The sequence below is a fragment of the Alligator sinensis genome, unplaced genomic scaffold (genome assembly GCF_000455745.1).
Source record: "Alligator sinensis unplaced genomic scaffold, ASM45574v1 scaffold282_2, whole genome shotgun sequence".
NCBI classification, from domain to species: Eukaryota; Metazoa; Chordata; order Crocodylia; family Alligatoridae; genus Alligator; species Alligator sinensis.
The window spans coordinates 794,077-810,529 of record NW_005841879.1 but is presented as its reverse complement, the minus strand read 5'-3'; the positions used below and the strand labels follow the sequence as shown (position 1 = coordinate 810,529).

Sequence of the window (16,453 nt, the reverse complement as noted above, 5' to 3'; positions counted from 1 at the left end):
CCCAAACCCCGATGGTCCCCCCTAGTAAGTTTATAGATGGCCACCAGGTTCCCCCTTGGCCTTCTCTTGTGGAGGCTGAACAGGTTCAGGTCTTGTAGCCTTTCCTCGTAGGGTCTGCCCTGCTGTCCCCTTACCATGCAGGTGGCCCTCCTCTGGACCCTCTCCATGCTGTTCACATCCCTCCTGAAGTGCGGCGCCCAGAACTGGATGCAGTACTCCAACTGCAGCGTGACCAGTGCCGCATAGAGGGGGAGGATCATCTCCTTGGCCCTGCTTGTGATGCATCTGTGGATGTACGACAAGGTACAGTTGGCCTTCCTGACTGTGTCCTCGCATTGGCGGCTCATGTTCATCTTGGAGTCAATAATGACTCCAAGATCTCTTTCTGCCACCGTGCTTTTGAGAAGGGAGTTCCCCAGCCTGTAGGTATGCTGCTGGTTCCTACTGCCCAAGTGCAGCACCCTGCACTTGTCAGTATTGAATCCCATCCTATTTTCATTTGCTCACCCCTGTAACCTGTCCAGGTCCCGCTGTAATCTGTCCTTCCCTTCTAGCGTGCCCACCTCACCCCAAGAGAAGGGATTGCATACTGAAGAGAAAGGAGCAGTATGCAACCCCAACACACAGGGAGATCTGAACTGCCCTTTGTCTATGCAATACAATTCAGAATCTGGATTGAAACTTTGCAGTGCTTGAAGTCTTCACCTGGATCATAGCATTAAGGCTGAGGCCCCTATCTTTGCTTTCCACTTTATGAAAGGATATTAAAACATAGCACAAGTACCATAGGTAATAGAATAACAACCGTAAACATCGATAGACATGATGTACCTGCCAGGAGAGATTTGGAAGCCACATTTTTCATTATAAGCCTTGCGGTACTGTTCGCTGGTGTATAAACAACATTGGCCGATGTAGTATTAAAAGTCAGGTCATCTAATTGCCCAAGGGAAGCATAAGGTACATCTTGACAGTATGGATCAAAAGTACTTTTACCTGTGAAGTACAGCAGGAAGAGAAAAAGCAGAGACAAGATCAATTCTCGAATAGAGAGGAAAAGGGGATAAGAAGGAATATGGTACAACACTTTGAAAGAGTGCTCTCTTCCTTATTGCTTGAGCATTAGAGATGGTAGCTCCAAATTTCAGAGAAAATTTTTTCCTCAAACTTGAAACTTTTGTAAGACTGTGGATTTGTTTGGCATTATTTATTATGCATATTTTGAATTACCTTTGAATTATATTGAATATTTATGAATTCTTTCTTTTCTAAGCACTATATTTGAATAGCAAGCAATGATATAAGAACCTAAGTCGAATACTAGGAAAGTAACAAACAAAGCTCATCACTTTGAGAACAGGCCAAGCGAACTTTAACAACTGGAATCACTAATCACCTGTAAAAAGGCTTAAGAGCAGCATTTCATGTCTGAGGAAATTCATTTGAAAAATCAAGAAATACAGCAGTGTATAATGCTTTGTAGCATCCCTTTACTGAATATTCACAGCCTCACTCATCACAATGACCTTTCCTGTGCAGGCGTACCCATAGAGTCACGGTTTCTCAGTTCAAATCTTCATTGGCAAAATGAGTCGAAGGTCAGCGCTCCCCTTTTTATAAATCCCTCCAGGTATTCCAACTTCAATACATGTTGATTGGGTCGTTTATTTTTTTTTAAGCAATGGTACAATTTTCCCCAGGTTCCCTTGTGGAAGTCCAACTTACTTTAACTTCATGCAGCAACAGCTAGCAGCCTTAGTAATGAGTTCGAATCTGAGGCACAGGAATCCAAATACAAGAAGCAATACCACCAAAGGTCAAGCTGCCGGTGGCATGGTGACAGCTGATTGTCACCTGTCTGCCAAGCGGGTGGAGGGAAGGTGGCCTGGCCAACTGCTGCCGCAGGGCCAACAACTGATCAGAGTCTGCCTGGGGAAGAGGGCACTAGGGGCAGCCCCGGTTGCCTCCTACCTGGGGAGTGCACCTCTGAGGCAACCTGGTAGGTGACTGCACGTGTGCACGCCCTCATAGTGCTCTGTTTTTGAACTGCTACCAAGTATCTGTGGCATGTATGCAAGAAAGAGCTATGATTCATTAAAAAAAGCCTTAACCACAGGTGAATGTCACCTCCTACTGGGGCATAGAAAATGCTTCTAATTTTGATCTGCACATGGAAGAAATACGCTGGCTCTTTCCTTTTTTTCCCAATTTGATTTTTGCACTCACTTGCAGGCTCTGTTTTTTCATCCTCCATTTGATAAGTACATTTTTCCATAGGAGAACTTTAGTTTGCTGATACAAGCTCCTTTTTCTCCGAAGTTCCTGCATGTCTGGATTCAGAGAGAAAAAGAAAAGCGTGCACCTTCTGATAAAACAAAACTGAGAAAAGAACAATATCTGTTTTGATTTGCAGTCCTTTCATAGAAAAACCATACAGCACTTTACAAAGGAAGTATTACACCCACTTCATGGAGGAAGAAAGAATTGAAATCCCTTGGTAACATTCCTCAAAGCAGTGGGAAGTGAAGAAATCCCATTCAGACCTACATTTAGACAATGATCCTAACCAAATCTCATGCTTCAGGGCTTCAGCTGGGCACATGAAGGAGTCAGGAAAGCTTTTTTTTTTCCTTCCAGTTGCACAATGTGGCTTGTGGACAGTTTGTTCACCTTCCTCTGGAAATCACTGCATCCAGATGTTGCTGACTGGACATGTGGGGATTATCTGCATGCAATGCCAGGCACACAGCCATGACCCTGTTCTCTTTTATGCTTGTGATTTTTCAAGTTAACCATTCACAAGCACGACAGGTTCAGATTGCTCTTAATTCTACCCATGCTAACAAATGCTCTGGTCTTTTCAGTCTTTGTCCTTTTGGTGTCACTGAGGGGAAACCCTATAAAATAAGAAGGGACAAAGAAAAGTGTGCTGTATACTCCCATAGCCTGCGTCTATATTGTTGAGGATTAACAACAAAAGGAATTGCATCCAAACCCAAAGCTGTTCATCACAATTTTAATTTTGTTATTGGTGGTATGATTTATTTTTTAGATGTAGGCTTTGCTCTATCCAAAAGGCTCAGGGCTCCAGACAACTGCAGACGGCATGCTCCAAACAGCCCCTGGACTTCAACTCCCCCCAACCACATCTACCTGCCTAAACTCCAACAGAATCCAACCCTCCCGCCAACCCCAACCACGTCTCCCTACTGTCACTCGCATCCAGGGACAAGACACCTCTTCTGTCCCTCACTCTCAGGGAGATCCCCCCATGCACCCCTTGCATCCCCCCAAAGCTGCCCTGCCTCCGACACAGGGTCTGTGGCTCTTGCCCCTATTCCCCTCTGAAAGACCCCACATGAACTCCTTCCCCTCTTCCCAGAAACACTACACAGTTCAAAAGAAACCTAACACACAAGTCAAAGAAATACCCTCCATCTCCTCGTCTCCATCACCACTTCAAGGCAACACCAAAGGGTGCTTTCACCAGGTCCCTTTGATGGTGCCATGATGCGCTCTGCAGGCTGCCAGGTAGTCAACATCTTACTTAAATTGACAGGACAGTTTCTGCACCAAGATAGGTAGCAAATGTCATAGGAAAATTACTTTGGTCATCTTATTATAGAGATCACTGCTGTCCGTTTTGCTTCCATGAGAAATATTAAATGGGACATGGTAATTAATTACTAGAAACTTGGTTATAAAAAAACAAAGAGTTCCCCCTGGCAAGCCCCCTTTGTCCCATAGGAGGATCTCCAACTGTTCAGCTTGACACTTTCCATAAAAGACTTCATGAATTAAAATGCAGAAATATGAACTATCGCAGTTGTGTCCGCCATTGGCCCCACTCTGCTTTCAGGGAAAAAAAACATTTTGAAGTTCAAGGACACAGTGTAAGGCTCTGATCCCGTCCCCATCAACTTCAACAGATCATGTGAAATGGGAATTAGAATTGGGGGTGAAGGTGCTGAAGAACAATGGGAGCGTGTGGGGGACATTAGGATAACCCCATTAGACAGGTAAGGAAACAATCATCTGCAAGAGCAGGAATTTAGGAATGATAATGGAAAAAAATGGAAACATTAAGAATAATATAATATTGTCTATATATATGACACAAATAGTCACTATACCATTGATTCAATTCAAAATAGTCACCATCACTACTGAACAAAGGACAGGGGGGTTTTTTATAAACTATTTTGGGAACATTTCATTAGATCAGCCCTTCACAAGCGAGCAAACGCCGTGGGAACTCAACCTCACCTTTCAGTTTTATGACTGTACTCTAACTTAATAAATATTGAACTCCCAAGATGCACTGTATCAACTGTTGATTTTTTTCTCCCAAGTACAAGAAAACTTCTCTGGTTCATAACTCAGGTTTCTAACTATTTTTAACTCTACTCATGAGAGAAAATGTATATGAAATGCTGAAACATGCCAGGCAGTTTAACTTCAAATAAATGACATGTTTTTGGAAAACAGCTAACTCCCCAGTGCTACATTCATTGTTAGCTCCCAATGCATTTCCAGTAGGCTTGGCATATGTTGAGACCCATGCTGAGCAACAGGTGGGTGAAAATCAGCGTGGAGGATTTTTTATCTGAGTACTTTTAAAAGATTGTGATTGAAGGATTTGTTTTTGTTAAAAAGGGGGACAGAAACATCCTTTTTAACAAAAATATTTTATTTCACACACACAGAAAACGTACTGTATTTTGTAAACAGCGGGCATTTTTACATGAGCTCTGGGAGACGCAGGGGGCACTTTAATTAGCAAGCTGCGCTTATTAAAACCACCCAAGGATCACATGAGGTGTCAGCATCCCATGCACTGAAAAATGGCGGTGGGCTCAAAGCATCCTGCCACCATTTTTCGGCACGAGGATGCTGATGCATGTGACCCCAGAGTCTGCTGGAGCACGTTTATTTCCATACTGCTGGACTTCCAGCACGTTGGAGTTCACCATCCAGCGCAGGGTGTCAAGGGCCTGCAGCAAGGCAGTAGCCTTTGATTTCAGGAGGGCCGAGTTCAGCCAGTTGAGGAGATTGGTAGGAGAGGCTTTGCAGTCCCGGAGAGTAGGGAAACTAGGTGTCCAAGACGAGTGGTTGTTCCTTAAGGAGACGATCCTCCGAGCCCAAGGGGTGACAGTCCCAACGCGAGTCAAAGGGGGCAAGAGTGCTCAAAAGCCCCCTTGGCTCACCAAAGGCATTCAGGAATTCCTGAAAGCCAAAAAGGAGGCGTGCATCCAGTGGAAGAGGGCCACCCGCATGATGAGGGGGCAGCAGGGCAGACCCTATGAGGAGAGGCTATGAGACCTGAACCTCTTCAGCCGCCACAAGAAAAGGCTGAGAGGGGATCTAGTGGCCATCCATAAACTTACCAGGGGGGACCAGATGGGAATGGGTGAGACCCTGTTCCCCCAAACACCTCCCGGAGTAACAAGGAATAACGGCCACAAGTTGATTGAGAGTAGGTTCGGGGCCGCCAGGATCTGGAACCAGCTTCCAAGGGAAGTGGTGCTGGCTCCTACCTTGAGGGTATTTAAAAGGAGGCTTGATAATTACCTAGCTGGGGTCATATGAGCTTAAACTTACCAGCGGTCATATAAGCCCAGTATTCCTGCCCATGGCAGCGGGTCGGACTTGATGATCTGTTCAGGTCCCTTCCGACCCTACATCTATGAACCAATGAGTATATTTTCCTTGTAAACAGGAAGAAAATGCAAAAGCCTTTTTCCCTGGGATAAACTGTGACAGCACTGACTCCTAGTGCCTTTCTGTGAATAGCTGTTTCTTCTCTGTAGTAGTAATTCTGCCAAAAAGCTAAGCTCATGTGATCACTTTGTTTTGAATTAGCTTCTCTACTCTCTAGGAGCCTTCTTCCTTGGCACTCCTTCATGATATTCTATTTTACAGGAAGCATATTGCTGCTGAGCTGCTGAAGGGAAACCTCTCCCAAAGTTAATGGAAAACTCTTGAAGTTTTGACTTCACAAAGGGCAGTGAGGAAACAAGAAAAAATTGCCAACGTTAGTTTCCAAAATCACCCATCGTAGCCTTCAAACAGGCACTGAACCTCGCCAACCTCATCACCAGACGCAAACTTCCTACAGCCTAAAGCACACCGAATGGATCCAGACCATGTCGGGACAAGAAATGTAAAACCATTCCCAAAATAACTACATCCCACAACAGAACCATCACCATTCCTGGATCTCACACCTGCTCCTCGAGAAATGTTATATATCTTGAATGCCCAAATGGAAAAGACATAGGAGAAACTAAACAGCAACTGTGCACCTGAATGAACACACCCCGCAAATCTATCATAGACAAAAATACCTGATTAACTGCAGGTGTACGTTTCTTACAAGACAACCACTCTCTTTCCAGTCTCAAAGGGAATTTACTAAATACCTTTTGTAGACGAGCCAACGAACTTCACTTCATAAATCTACTGGATACAAAAAATCATGGATTAAATATAGACATTGGATTTATGGCATGTTATAAGCTGCCTGCCATCTAATAACTCCAGGTAACCTTGCTACATTTTACCAGCTTCATTCTACTATCAGGTCACCATTCTCCCCTTTCCCCTCCCCAACTACTTGTCTTGCATCTATTAAATCAAATCCCCTCTGATCTTCTCTGCCATACATTTGTGTTTTCACAGACCTGATCGTGCATATTGGTTTAAACTTCTGTTCCACCCAGGAGAGCATATAAACACCAGCAGACTCTCCCTATGCCAGAAGAAGTGTGTTTGTTCTTTACAAGCTTTCAGGCACAATGTTTCTAACTATTTTTTGATCTAATAAAAGATACCACATTTACCCAAAGAACCTTGTCTGCCTCTTATAAATTCACTTATTGGTGCAGGAGTCCTACTGACTTCAAAGGGAATGAAACACCAAGATAATGTAGGTAAACAGGAAAGCAAATGTAAGCTCCATTATCTATGCAGGTCAATAGTGTTGTTTGCAAAATATTATCTAGAAAATAGCTTCTAAATAGCAGAAGTATCCCTCACTTCTCAGTAGTTGGATATAGAGCAGGGGTCATAGGAACACTTGATTTCTAGTTCAGGACATTTTGAACAGAGAGCTTTTCTAATGTCAGCTATAGAACAGCAACCAGGTTCTTGAGGCCTATAGTAGAAACACAGCCAGGTTCAATTACATGCACAGACAGCAGAAAGTGCCGTGAAGTTTATACTGTAAGAGACGCTGGAAGAGCTTTGCTTAAGTGGGGGAAGAGAGCTGCAGTCATGCCTGTGTCGCAGGCAAATTGCAGTAAATTTACAAAGTCTTAGCAATCCTATTTTCCTGTGCAGACAGGGTCCAAGCTGTAGCAAGGACTCCCAGGACTTCTAATCTCCAGAAGCTCAGCATGGACGGATGTTGGTTGTCCAGGGGTTTCTGACTCTGGAGGAGCACAGAGCAAAGCCACGGACCCCAAGAGGGTGAGCACACTGACTGGTAGTCTGAAAGTGGCATGGGCTCGTCTGTGTGGGGTGCTCAGTAAAAGCAGCGGGGCGAGGTCTACAATGAAGTCGGGTGGTCTTGAGACTCTGGCTGCAAAGAACAGAGCTGGGGCAAGATGCTGCCATGAGAGGAGGTGTTGCCAAATGAAAGGCCCTGGACCCTTGCTCACCACTGGTGTTGCAAAACTGTAACCAAAGGCCAAATGAGATAAAGGGGATGGCCAGGTGTTGCAGATGACAAACATGAACTTTCAGGACTTTCTTCATTTAAAGCATCAGACTGCAAGCAAGCAGCTCAACATTCACACAGCGGGCTAAGTGTGAGGGCTGGCAAGTTGGGGTGTCAGGCCTAGGTATGGTGTGGCTTTTCTCCTTTGTGGAGGCCTGGGCTATCAGCACATATAAGCCCACCTGAGAACGAGTGTGGGAAAGACCACGAAGGAGAGAGACTGGGTTTTGTATTGAGAAAGTACCTCGTGTATAAAATGCCTGAGATTAGCTCCTGAGAGCTGGGAGTTGGTAATAGGATCTTTGGCATCTATGGACCAGGTCTCCAGCCAAAATCCTGCAGGTGGTAGGGTGGAAGCGACCACACACAGCGCTGCCCTTAGCCTAGCAGCGAGAGGCTGTTGGAGATGGACGGCCTGGGAGAGCCAACAGCTCATCCTGATTGTAGTTATTGCTGTTGGTATTGTTGCTTTGCTGCTGTCCCTTTTAATAAATATCCCTTTCCCCCACTGCTGTGGGGAAGTGGGTTTTATTTAGGGATTTTACCTACTATTATTAGGGTCTGATAGATGGCCCACACCCATGTCTGCCCCAATCATATATTTAATTGCTGATTAGCCTTTTGGTCAGCAGATTGGTAACCCAGGTAGGACCCAATTCACATAATTTAACTAGCCACTCAACAGGGGGAATGACATCCCTTGCACCCCTAATCTGGAAGGTGGGCCTTAGACATCAGAGAGATGTGACACACTTGAAAAACCAGTCATTCAAAGAGAAGTGATAGTTTGAAGAACGGCAGGTGGCTTTTATTGGCAGAGTACAGTAACAGAGTGAAAACTGTATTTGAATGTAAGGATGCTTTTAAGCCAAATAATTTTATTTGTGTCACTTCACAGGAACTGAGCAGAGAAGATCAAAATATTGGTCCACATTCTCTAATGTGATTAGAAGATGAAGAGGAAAACGTGTGTTGGGACTCTCTTCCCTGATTTTCACTCACCAGTACATTACCATAGTCTGGAGATAATCTAGATTACCTGTTCACAAAAATGACTAGTGCCTTTCCTAACTTTGTCATCCACAAAATTCATAAACATGAGATTGGACATGGCAAATTAACTTTTCAAGTGTTGTAGTAAGACAGACTGATCACTCTCCTGGAGTCTTCCATTCCCTTGCTTTCCAAAGACAGACTCTGTGTTGCCCTTTTTCAAGTAACCTGGGACCTCTCTCATACAAAAAGGTAATTGCTAATGATTCAAAGACTCGTTTGACTGGTTCCTTACGTGCTCCTGGGCAATGTCAAGCATGATATATGTGCTGCACAGCTCACATGGAGGGCAGTTTCTCAGATGGCATACACTGGAGTTGCTCGATTGACAAAACTCTACTGATTTTTGTGACCTGAACAGCAGCCTCAGGCAGATGGTAGAATCTGAGGATATATTTAAATGAGACCACAGTAAGGACTCAGGATATATTCCATTCAAGGAAACCACTCCAAACCTGCATTCTCTTTGAAGCCCATTGGTAAACTTGGGGATTTGCGTGTTAATACCTTGAGGGCTCTTCCCACTGAAGTTGTTTGAATTCATGTTTTCATCCAACTCCAGATCAAAGTCGTGTTTCTCTTGCTCCAGGGAGAGCTCCAAGAACACCTGGAACAACCAACAGGAAGGTTCTCGTTATTTCCCAGCACCATAATAAATATACAAAGCATTTCTTGTTTTGTTTGTAAAGGCAATTGCTAGGCTTTCACTTGTCCCAAAGATTAATCTCATTTGCAACAGCTTTGTGTTAGGACTATGCAAAGCTTTGGTCCCTGATTCAATTTGGCAGAGATTTGACAAGATTTGGTGGCTGAATCTCCGAAGCAAATCAGAAGATCCTTTAATCTCTCCGAATCAAATCAGAACCCTCCAAATTGATTCAGAGAGATTTGGACAGATCCGGAGATTCGGATGTAGACACAGCTTTAAATGTTTTTTCTACATACCTCTAGGTAGCAGGGACTCTGAACGCTGCGGTGCTGGGGCAGATGCAGCATCCCACAGAAGCACAGAGGCCAGTTTGAAGCGCGCTCAGCTTGAAGTGCTTCTGGTTCACTTCTGGGTTCACTGCTGAGCATGCTGGAGAGCCCCACCACGCTCCTATGGGACACTTCATGCACTGCAGCATCACAGCGATCACAAGCCACGTTGGTACCTCAAGGTATGTAGAAAAAACTTTTAAAGCTGTACCTGTGTCCGAATGGCTGATTCACTGAATCAGCATTGAATCTTCAGATTTGGATTCGGCCAAATCGAATCAGGGACGGTGATCCAAATCAACGAATCGAATCACTGTTCCTGATTTGGGCCGAATCCAAATCTAATAGGACCCGTTTTGCACAGCCCTACTTTGTGTTGATCTCAGTGTAGTACACCTTGGAGGAGAAACCACCCACTGGTCTGTAAATCTGCTACAGCAAAGGTTTGGAGGAACACTTGGGGGGAAGACTTTATCCATTTTTGAGCTCTGCAGTTTCTAGATGTGCAGAGCTCTAATAGACAATATGCCTTTGCTGAAAGGTATTTGAGGGAGGGGCAGAGCCTGCATTTTTTGTGCTGTAGCTGGGGCAGTCTGCAGTTGTTCTCTCTACTCAGAGCACCACCTTTTACTGCCCCCCTTCAATTAGCTCTGTTAGAGTTTCTGGACCCAGGTGCTATCACTTAGTGATTAAAATACCAAACAACACAGTCATAATCCTCCCTAGATCTTTGTAGATTACCTCTGTAAAGTGGGAATTGATCTCTGGCTCTTCCCAGGGGTTGTTCCCCTGAGACTGTAACTTAACACTTTTGGGAGTAATTTTTGCTGGGGTGCAAGCTTTCATTCCCAGTCTTCTGGTCATGTGTGGTTTATTGAAATAAAGGTGAAAATATATGTTACATTTAGACCATACTACATGCACTTAAAATATGAGTATCCATGCATTAAAGCACATTAACTCACGCTAAGTCCCTCTGAGTATCTCAAAGTTGCACCACTTTAGACCAGCACACACTCTCAGCTGTGCTACCTGGATCATGTTAGGGTAACTTGAGTCTGCTCCATGGAGTTAAAACAAGTATTTTTCAGCTCTCCAGCATCCCAAGATGCATCATTCCCATCCCCATCCCTCCCATCCCCATCCCTGTCTCTGTCACCTCACCTTCCAAGCAGGTATAGAAACCAGGTGTCCTGGTTTCCAACAGCAATCAGGTGTGCAGACAAGAAGCAGTTTTAATCCTTAATGAGCGACTGCTCACAGCATGTTCTAACTTTAACATTCTGCAGTTTTAATATGGTTTAAATATAACACATAACTTCACCCAGTTTCCATGATCTGGTTGGACTGACAGGAAGTGAAACACTGATACATTAAATACGTTAGCTGATCATAATGTGTGGGATGTGCAGGCTATAAGTCTGAGCCCAAATATTATTTTGTTCTAACTCAATTTATGATTTGGGATGAGTCATTGAATTTTCTACCCAACAGTTACTTTGGAGTCTACCTCACTCCTCCACCCATCACATCTCACCTACCTGTCCAGTGCTCAGCGTGGTCTCTCCAGTGATCATATGTATAGCTGTGCTTTTACCAGCTCCATTGAGCCCCACCAGTCCTAATGCCTCTCCTGGAATAAAGTAGGTTTCTCATCCTTCGTTCCATATGTTTTTTAAACATTGTTGAGCCTAAAGGAAGCATTAGAAAGTTGCAGTTACAATTAGATCTCAGCAAGCTAATTTCCTTGGGTCCCTTTATTAATACTTAAGGTCTCTTTTGTACCTTGGCCAGTCATTCGCAACAGGAGAATTAAAATGCTGTCATTCTGGGTTGGTAGGATTGGTAGGAAACAGGTACATTTTAGAAAGATGAAAGTTGTTAAAGTGCTGTTATAGGTACATAATAAGAACAAAAAATGTATTACAAACCTCTCTATAGGGCTGATGAACTGCAGCAGAATGTAAATACTGTCCGTTAGAAAGAAAGGCTCTGAGCTTGCAAGTTCCACATTTCTAGCATGACAGTCCAGCATTGCTTGTTGAGTCACTGATTTTTAGATGTTGATGTATCTGTTTAATGTGATGGATTTGAAAAGCAGGAAATCTTAAGGGAAAAGTTTTGAGAGGAATTGAGAATTTTTTCCCCTTCTAATATCAGGGGAAAACAACCCCAAAATATGTAGTTTGCCGGGAATATATTTACAGACACAGTGATGACTCCAAGTGCTGCTTTGTGCGCAGGTCTCTCCCCCTCCTTTTTGTGCATTTGCCAAAAAGCATCGCATTACATGACCGCTCTGCTTCTTATTGGCCGAACCCCGAGAGCCTTTCTTCTTGGCAGTCCTCCACAACTCTTTATCTCATATAACGCTAATACAGAGCATGTTGTTGTTGAGCTTCCAGGAAACTCTTGGGACACTGAGTGTAAAACAGGAGAGAGAAGAGGCGGAGGATAAAGAAAATCCCAAGATGTCTTTTCTAAACTTGATTATGCTTCTGGATGCATTAAGCAGCACTTACTTCTGGAGGACAACAATTTTGTTGGCAAAGTATTGTACAGACAAAAGCTTTTAACTGATTTCTTGTACGATAACCCCAGACCGGAAAACTCCCTCCCTTCTTCCCATCTGGACATAAAGCAAAGGAAAACAGCAAGTTGATTTCCTGAATGCCACAGTTTAAATGCATTTCCCAGCTTGATCTGTAAGCTGCACCATATAGGACGTCCCCACCTTTTTCACAAGTCAGGGCAAGTTTCCCTGGCACAAGTCCTCTAGTGCAACGTTGGTTTCCAGCTAAGTTATCAGAGACACAGAAGCAGTCAAAATTATGTAGGCTAATACAGTAACTATTGCTATTGCAAAGTTAACAGTGTTGGAGGGGAGGATATGTGACAGATGGTATTAACCCAAGGGAGATGGAGTCAAGCCTTTGTCACAGATGAAAATGTAACCATGGGTCTTTCTTTGCCGGAAATAATGGGTTTTTTCCAGTATTTTTGAAATTCCACGTGTTCCAGAAAAAATCAATCACTCTGCTCTTCAGTCAGCACAGACAGGTGGGTGCAAGAAAGAGAGAAATGAAAGTAATCTTGCCCCCTGGAAACCGTCGATTGAGGAAGGAAACTGCCACTGGTTCTAAACTAAGAAACTTTCTAAAAATGCAAGGGGAACAAATAAAACCTTCTGCAAGTTTTCTTGGCGGGTAGCTCTAGAGACACAGCCATGTTTCTTTGCCATGCTGCCAAAAGTGTTTCAATAATGTGACCGTTGTCCCGACTGCTCTCTCCCTGCACCTCTTCTCCTTGCCCCACGACCTTGGGAACTTGCTGCTGAGCTCCTTCCGCTGGAAACAAGTTCGTACCCAGAAATCTCTCACAAGGATGGTACAGACAAAAGTTTCTAAGTCAAGTCTTTGCTTCTGCAGCTTTCTACATAGAGGAAAAAACATACAAATGTCAAGTCACAAGAGTCTGATCCATGAAAGCAACAGGAAAGCATGGGTCTGATCACGTGAGATGCTGAGTCCTTCCTCGGAGGTGGGAACTGCTCTCACCACACTGATTTCAGGGGTTTTTGACAAAATTCAGAACCCAGTAGGACTGGCCTCTATACAATCATACCCGAGTTGGAGGGATATAAAATCATATCCAAGTTTAGGTGGAGCTGCCTTGAAGTGCATCAACCTGAAAATACCCTCAGAAGGGAAAATATCCGTTTTAAAACTTGGTTTAGAAATTAAGACATTTTTGTCTTGAAATGTTTTGAGCCCTGAAGGTCTACAAGCTCTGGGAGTCGTGCCTCAGTCTCGACTCATGAACCAAGGAGACTATAATTAGTTTTACTTGGGAACGTTTCAAATTCAATGCTTTGATTTTTTTTCTTCACCTCGCTCCCGACGTTCCTGCAGAGCTGGGAGTGAGGTGAGCCAGCACCTATAGGGCTGCCCCAAGGAAGCCCTGAGCGAGTTCCCAAAGGCAGGTCTGCTCGGGAGCCACGGACCCCAGCACCTGCCAGGTGAGACGTCTGGAAGACTCCTGGCAGGTCCTCGTTGTGTGCGATTGGAAGTTAGCAGAAACAGGATTTTTTTCCTGCAAATATCAGGGTCTTGACAAAGCAGCATTTTCTAAAAGAAAAATATTTTGTAGAAATATTTTGTTCCAGAATTCTAGTCGGAGACGAGTTATTCCCCAAGGTGCCACTCAGTGACTTGCTGGGATTAGTTAATCTGTGACTCAGTTGAAGATCAATTCCCCAAAGTATGAGCCAGTGATTTTCTGGGTTTAGTAAATCTGCGACTCAGTTGAAAATCAATGTATATGCTTTTCTGCTCTAAAAACAGCCTCAAGAGATTTATCCACCTGCATCCCTGAGAAGCCGCACATTTGGAAATCCACACCACCATTTCAAAGGCTAACTATGGCTTCCATAAAAAAAACCCAGATTTTTATTTGCACTAGACAAAAACAAAAGAATAAAAATCATAGAACACAATTTATTCCTACACAGATGTCTTAGGCATGTATTTTTGACAGTTTGGTTAGTGGTAAATTCATAGAGGACAAAGCCTTCAGAATTAGCAGAAACAAGCACAAAAGGAAAACAGAAACTTTCTCTGGACAGGGAAGTTATTTCTCATTCAGCTCTAATGTTTATGGAGTTGGGGATATTTTTAAATGCTCCTTCAATGTGTGCTGAAGCTTTTGTAACAATTATTGTTATATTAATTTAGGAAACGTAAAGTCTTAGATGAGACTTGCTGATACTGAAGTCACTTTTCTGTTGTCACTTAGTTGTAAATTTAGTAATATGAGAAAAGTTGGCAAACAAAACCTACCTCAAGTAGCAGCCAATCCCCCATTTTTTATTCAAAACCGAAGAAGAGCCAACACACTTTAACTTCCCACATCAGATAAAAACGTTGCAGTCTAGGGAGAAAGAAATGCAAAGCAATTTATATTTCAGAGCTCACTCACCCAAGGGAAGTCTTCTTGAGCCATTAAAAAATTGAGATTCTGAAGCACATCAAACATGTGAACACTTGTTAAATACCTGATTATGAAACACGGGGCAATACACTTCAGGAAAGAGTAGTAAAATGCAACTTGTCAGTGAAGAACAATGAAAGCCTTTTATTGGCACAATTGAGGTTTTTATTGACTTGTAGAGCAAAATCTTCCAGTCTAATCCTCCAATCTTCTGAAAGCAGTAATGGAGAAAGCCAGGCCTCACTGGAATAAATGGAAATTTTATCATGGACTCAATTAAACCTTAACCTCAATTAAGGTTATAGAACAATGCTGGCATTCAGCCAAAAAGTCCTTAATTCATAACACTTTCTAGTTTCAAAATGTTTTTTGAAACACTGCCTCCTCATCTGCCTTCCCCCCGCCCCCCATGACTAGATATAAAATTTGAAACAAATATGTTAATGAGAGTTGATGCTTTTTAATCAAAGCAATAAAGTGCTTCAGGAATCATATTCACAATTTAATGACCAAATGACCTCACCTGCCCACAATGTGCAACTCCATGAAGTTATTTTATGGAGACTACAAGCTCATAAAAGGGAAGGAAGGTGCATTCATACATTACCTCTTGCTCTGCATGGGAGAATAGCTTTTCCCTTGTTGGACAGTGCACACTTTTCTCAGCTGGGAAGGTCTCCCCAGGACATCAAACTACCGTGGAAGTGGAGTGGCTCAGGCAGTGCTCTTTTTCCACATGACATAAGGGAGCAACTAATGATCTCCAGGTATTACAATCTGCTGCAAGGTCAACAATCTCATGCCGTTGGATTACTAGCTCATTAAGATCGTTGTTTGTGGTGTCTTAAGGTTTCCCTGACCAAACATGCCTGTATTTGTCGTGCCAGGTGAGGTGTCTGTAGTTTGAGCAGGTGCCCAGGCCAAGCAAGCCTCTGTTTCTTAGTGGTGCTTGTGGATGCACTGTCTTTTTTCTAATGCCTTCAGCTGTGAATTTTTCCTCCCATGACACTCCAAGAATACTGCACTGACACCTACTGTCAAACCAGTGCATTTTTAAATTGTTTTTGGGGGGATTTTTTGGAAGAGTGCAAGTTGCAGAGCATAGGCTAGCATTGAGATCCCATTGCTGTGGTTCAGATAGAGTTATGTCTTCAAACTTAAGCCATTCTGTCTCCACTTATTGTAAATGGACTCCTTTCCTGGTAACAAAATGTCTGTACTTCCTTTAATATTAGTGAGCCCACTTATTCCATTATTAGTTCTTGCAGGCTACCAACAGAGAAAAGTTTAGTACTTACTGGATTTATCATCAACCACTTTCTGCTACTTTTTCTAAGCTACTTGTCAACTCTTGCACCCTCCCAGCACTGTGTGCTAACCTGGCAATGTCTTCTGCAATTAATTTCTCTCCCCCGGCCCATGTGCAAGCATATACACAGCTTATCACATCACTGTGCAGCAAGGACGCACGATTCATTGGTTACTTTTACAATTTGTTTTCATTTAATATGATGGCTAAACGAAGAATAAGGGTGGGCCACTAGGATGACCTCTGGGCCTGATTTTGTCCAGTCCCGGAAGACTATGGTGGTGGGCAGGGAATGGCTCACATAATGACAGTACCAACGGGGGATTTTCAATTTTCTAACTCTGAACACAAAAATGCATCAGGGAAACATGCCATTTAGATCGTTTATTGCTCTCTTTCTCTTT

General features: G+C 43.4%; 2 protein-coding genes across 2 annotated transcripts in view; both read right to left on the bottom strand.

Moving 5' to 3' along the window:
- The window catches only part of LOC102384911 (ATP-binding cassette sub-family A member 8-like), a 65,734-nt gene that overhangs the window by 389 nt on the left and 48,892 nt on the right, over positions 1-16,453 (bottom strand). The window contains exons 42-43 of the mRNA XM_025196231.1: positions 9,281-9,380; positions 832-996 (exon numbers count right to left, since the gene is read on the bottom strand). Coding sequence (XP_025052016.1) covers positions 832-996; positions 9,281-9,380 — 265 coding nt within the window. The remainder of the gene's footprint in view (positions 1-831; positions 997-9,280; positions 9,381-16,453) is intronic.
- Positions 1-16,453, bottom strand: part of LOC102385166 (ATP-binding cassette sub-family A member 10) — a 72,822-nt gene that overhangs the window by 54,728 nt on the left and 1,641 nt on the right. Inside the window, exons 2-10 of the mRNA XM_025196232.1 lie at positions 15,348-16,009; positions 14,805-14,983; positions 14,590-14,680; positions 11,683-13,183; positions 11,293-11,442; positions 9,281-9,380; positions 6,348-6,459; positions 2,227-2,330; positions 832-996 (exon numbers count right to left, since the gene is read on the bottom strand). The gene's annotated coding sequence lies outside the window, so the exon portion shown is untranslated. The remainder of the gene's footprint in view (positions 1-831; positions 997-2,226; positions 2,331-6,347; positions 6,460-9,280; positions 9,381-11,292; positions 11,443-11,682; positions 13,184-14,589; positions 14,681-14,804; positions 14,984-15,347; positions 16,010-16,453) is intronic.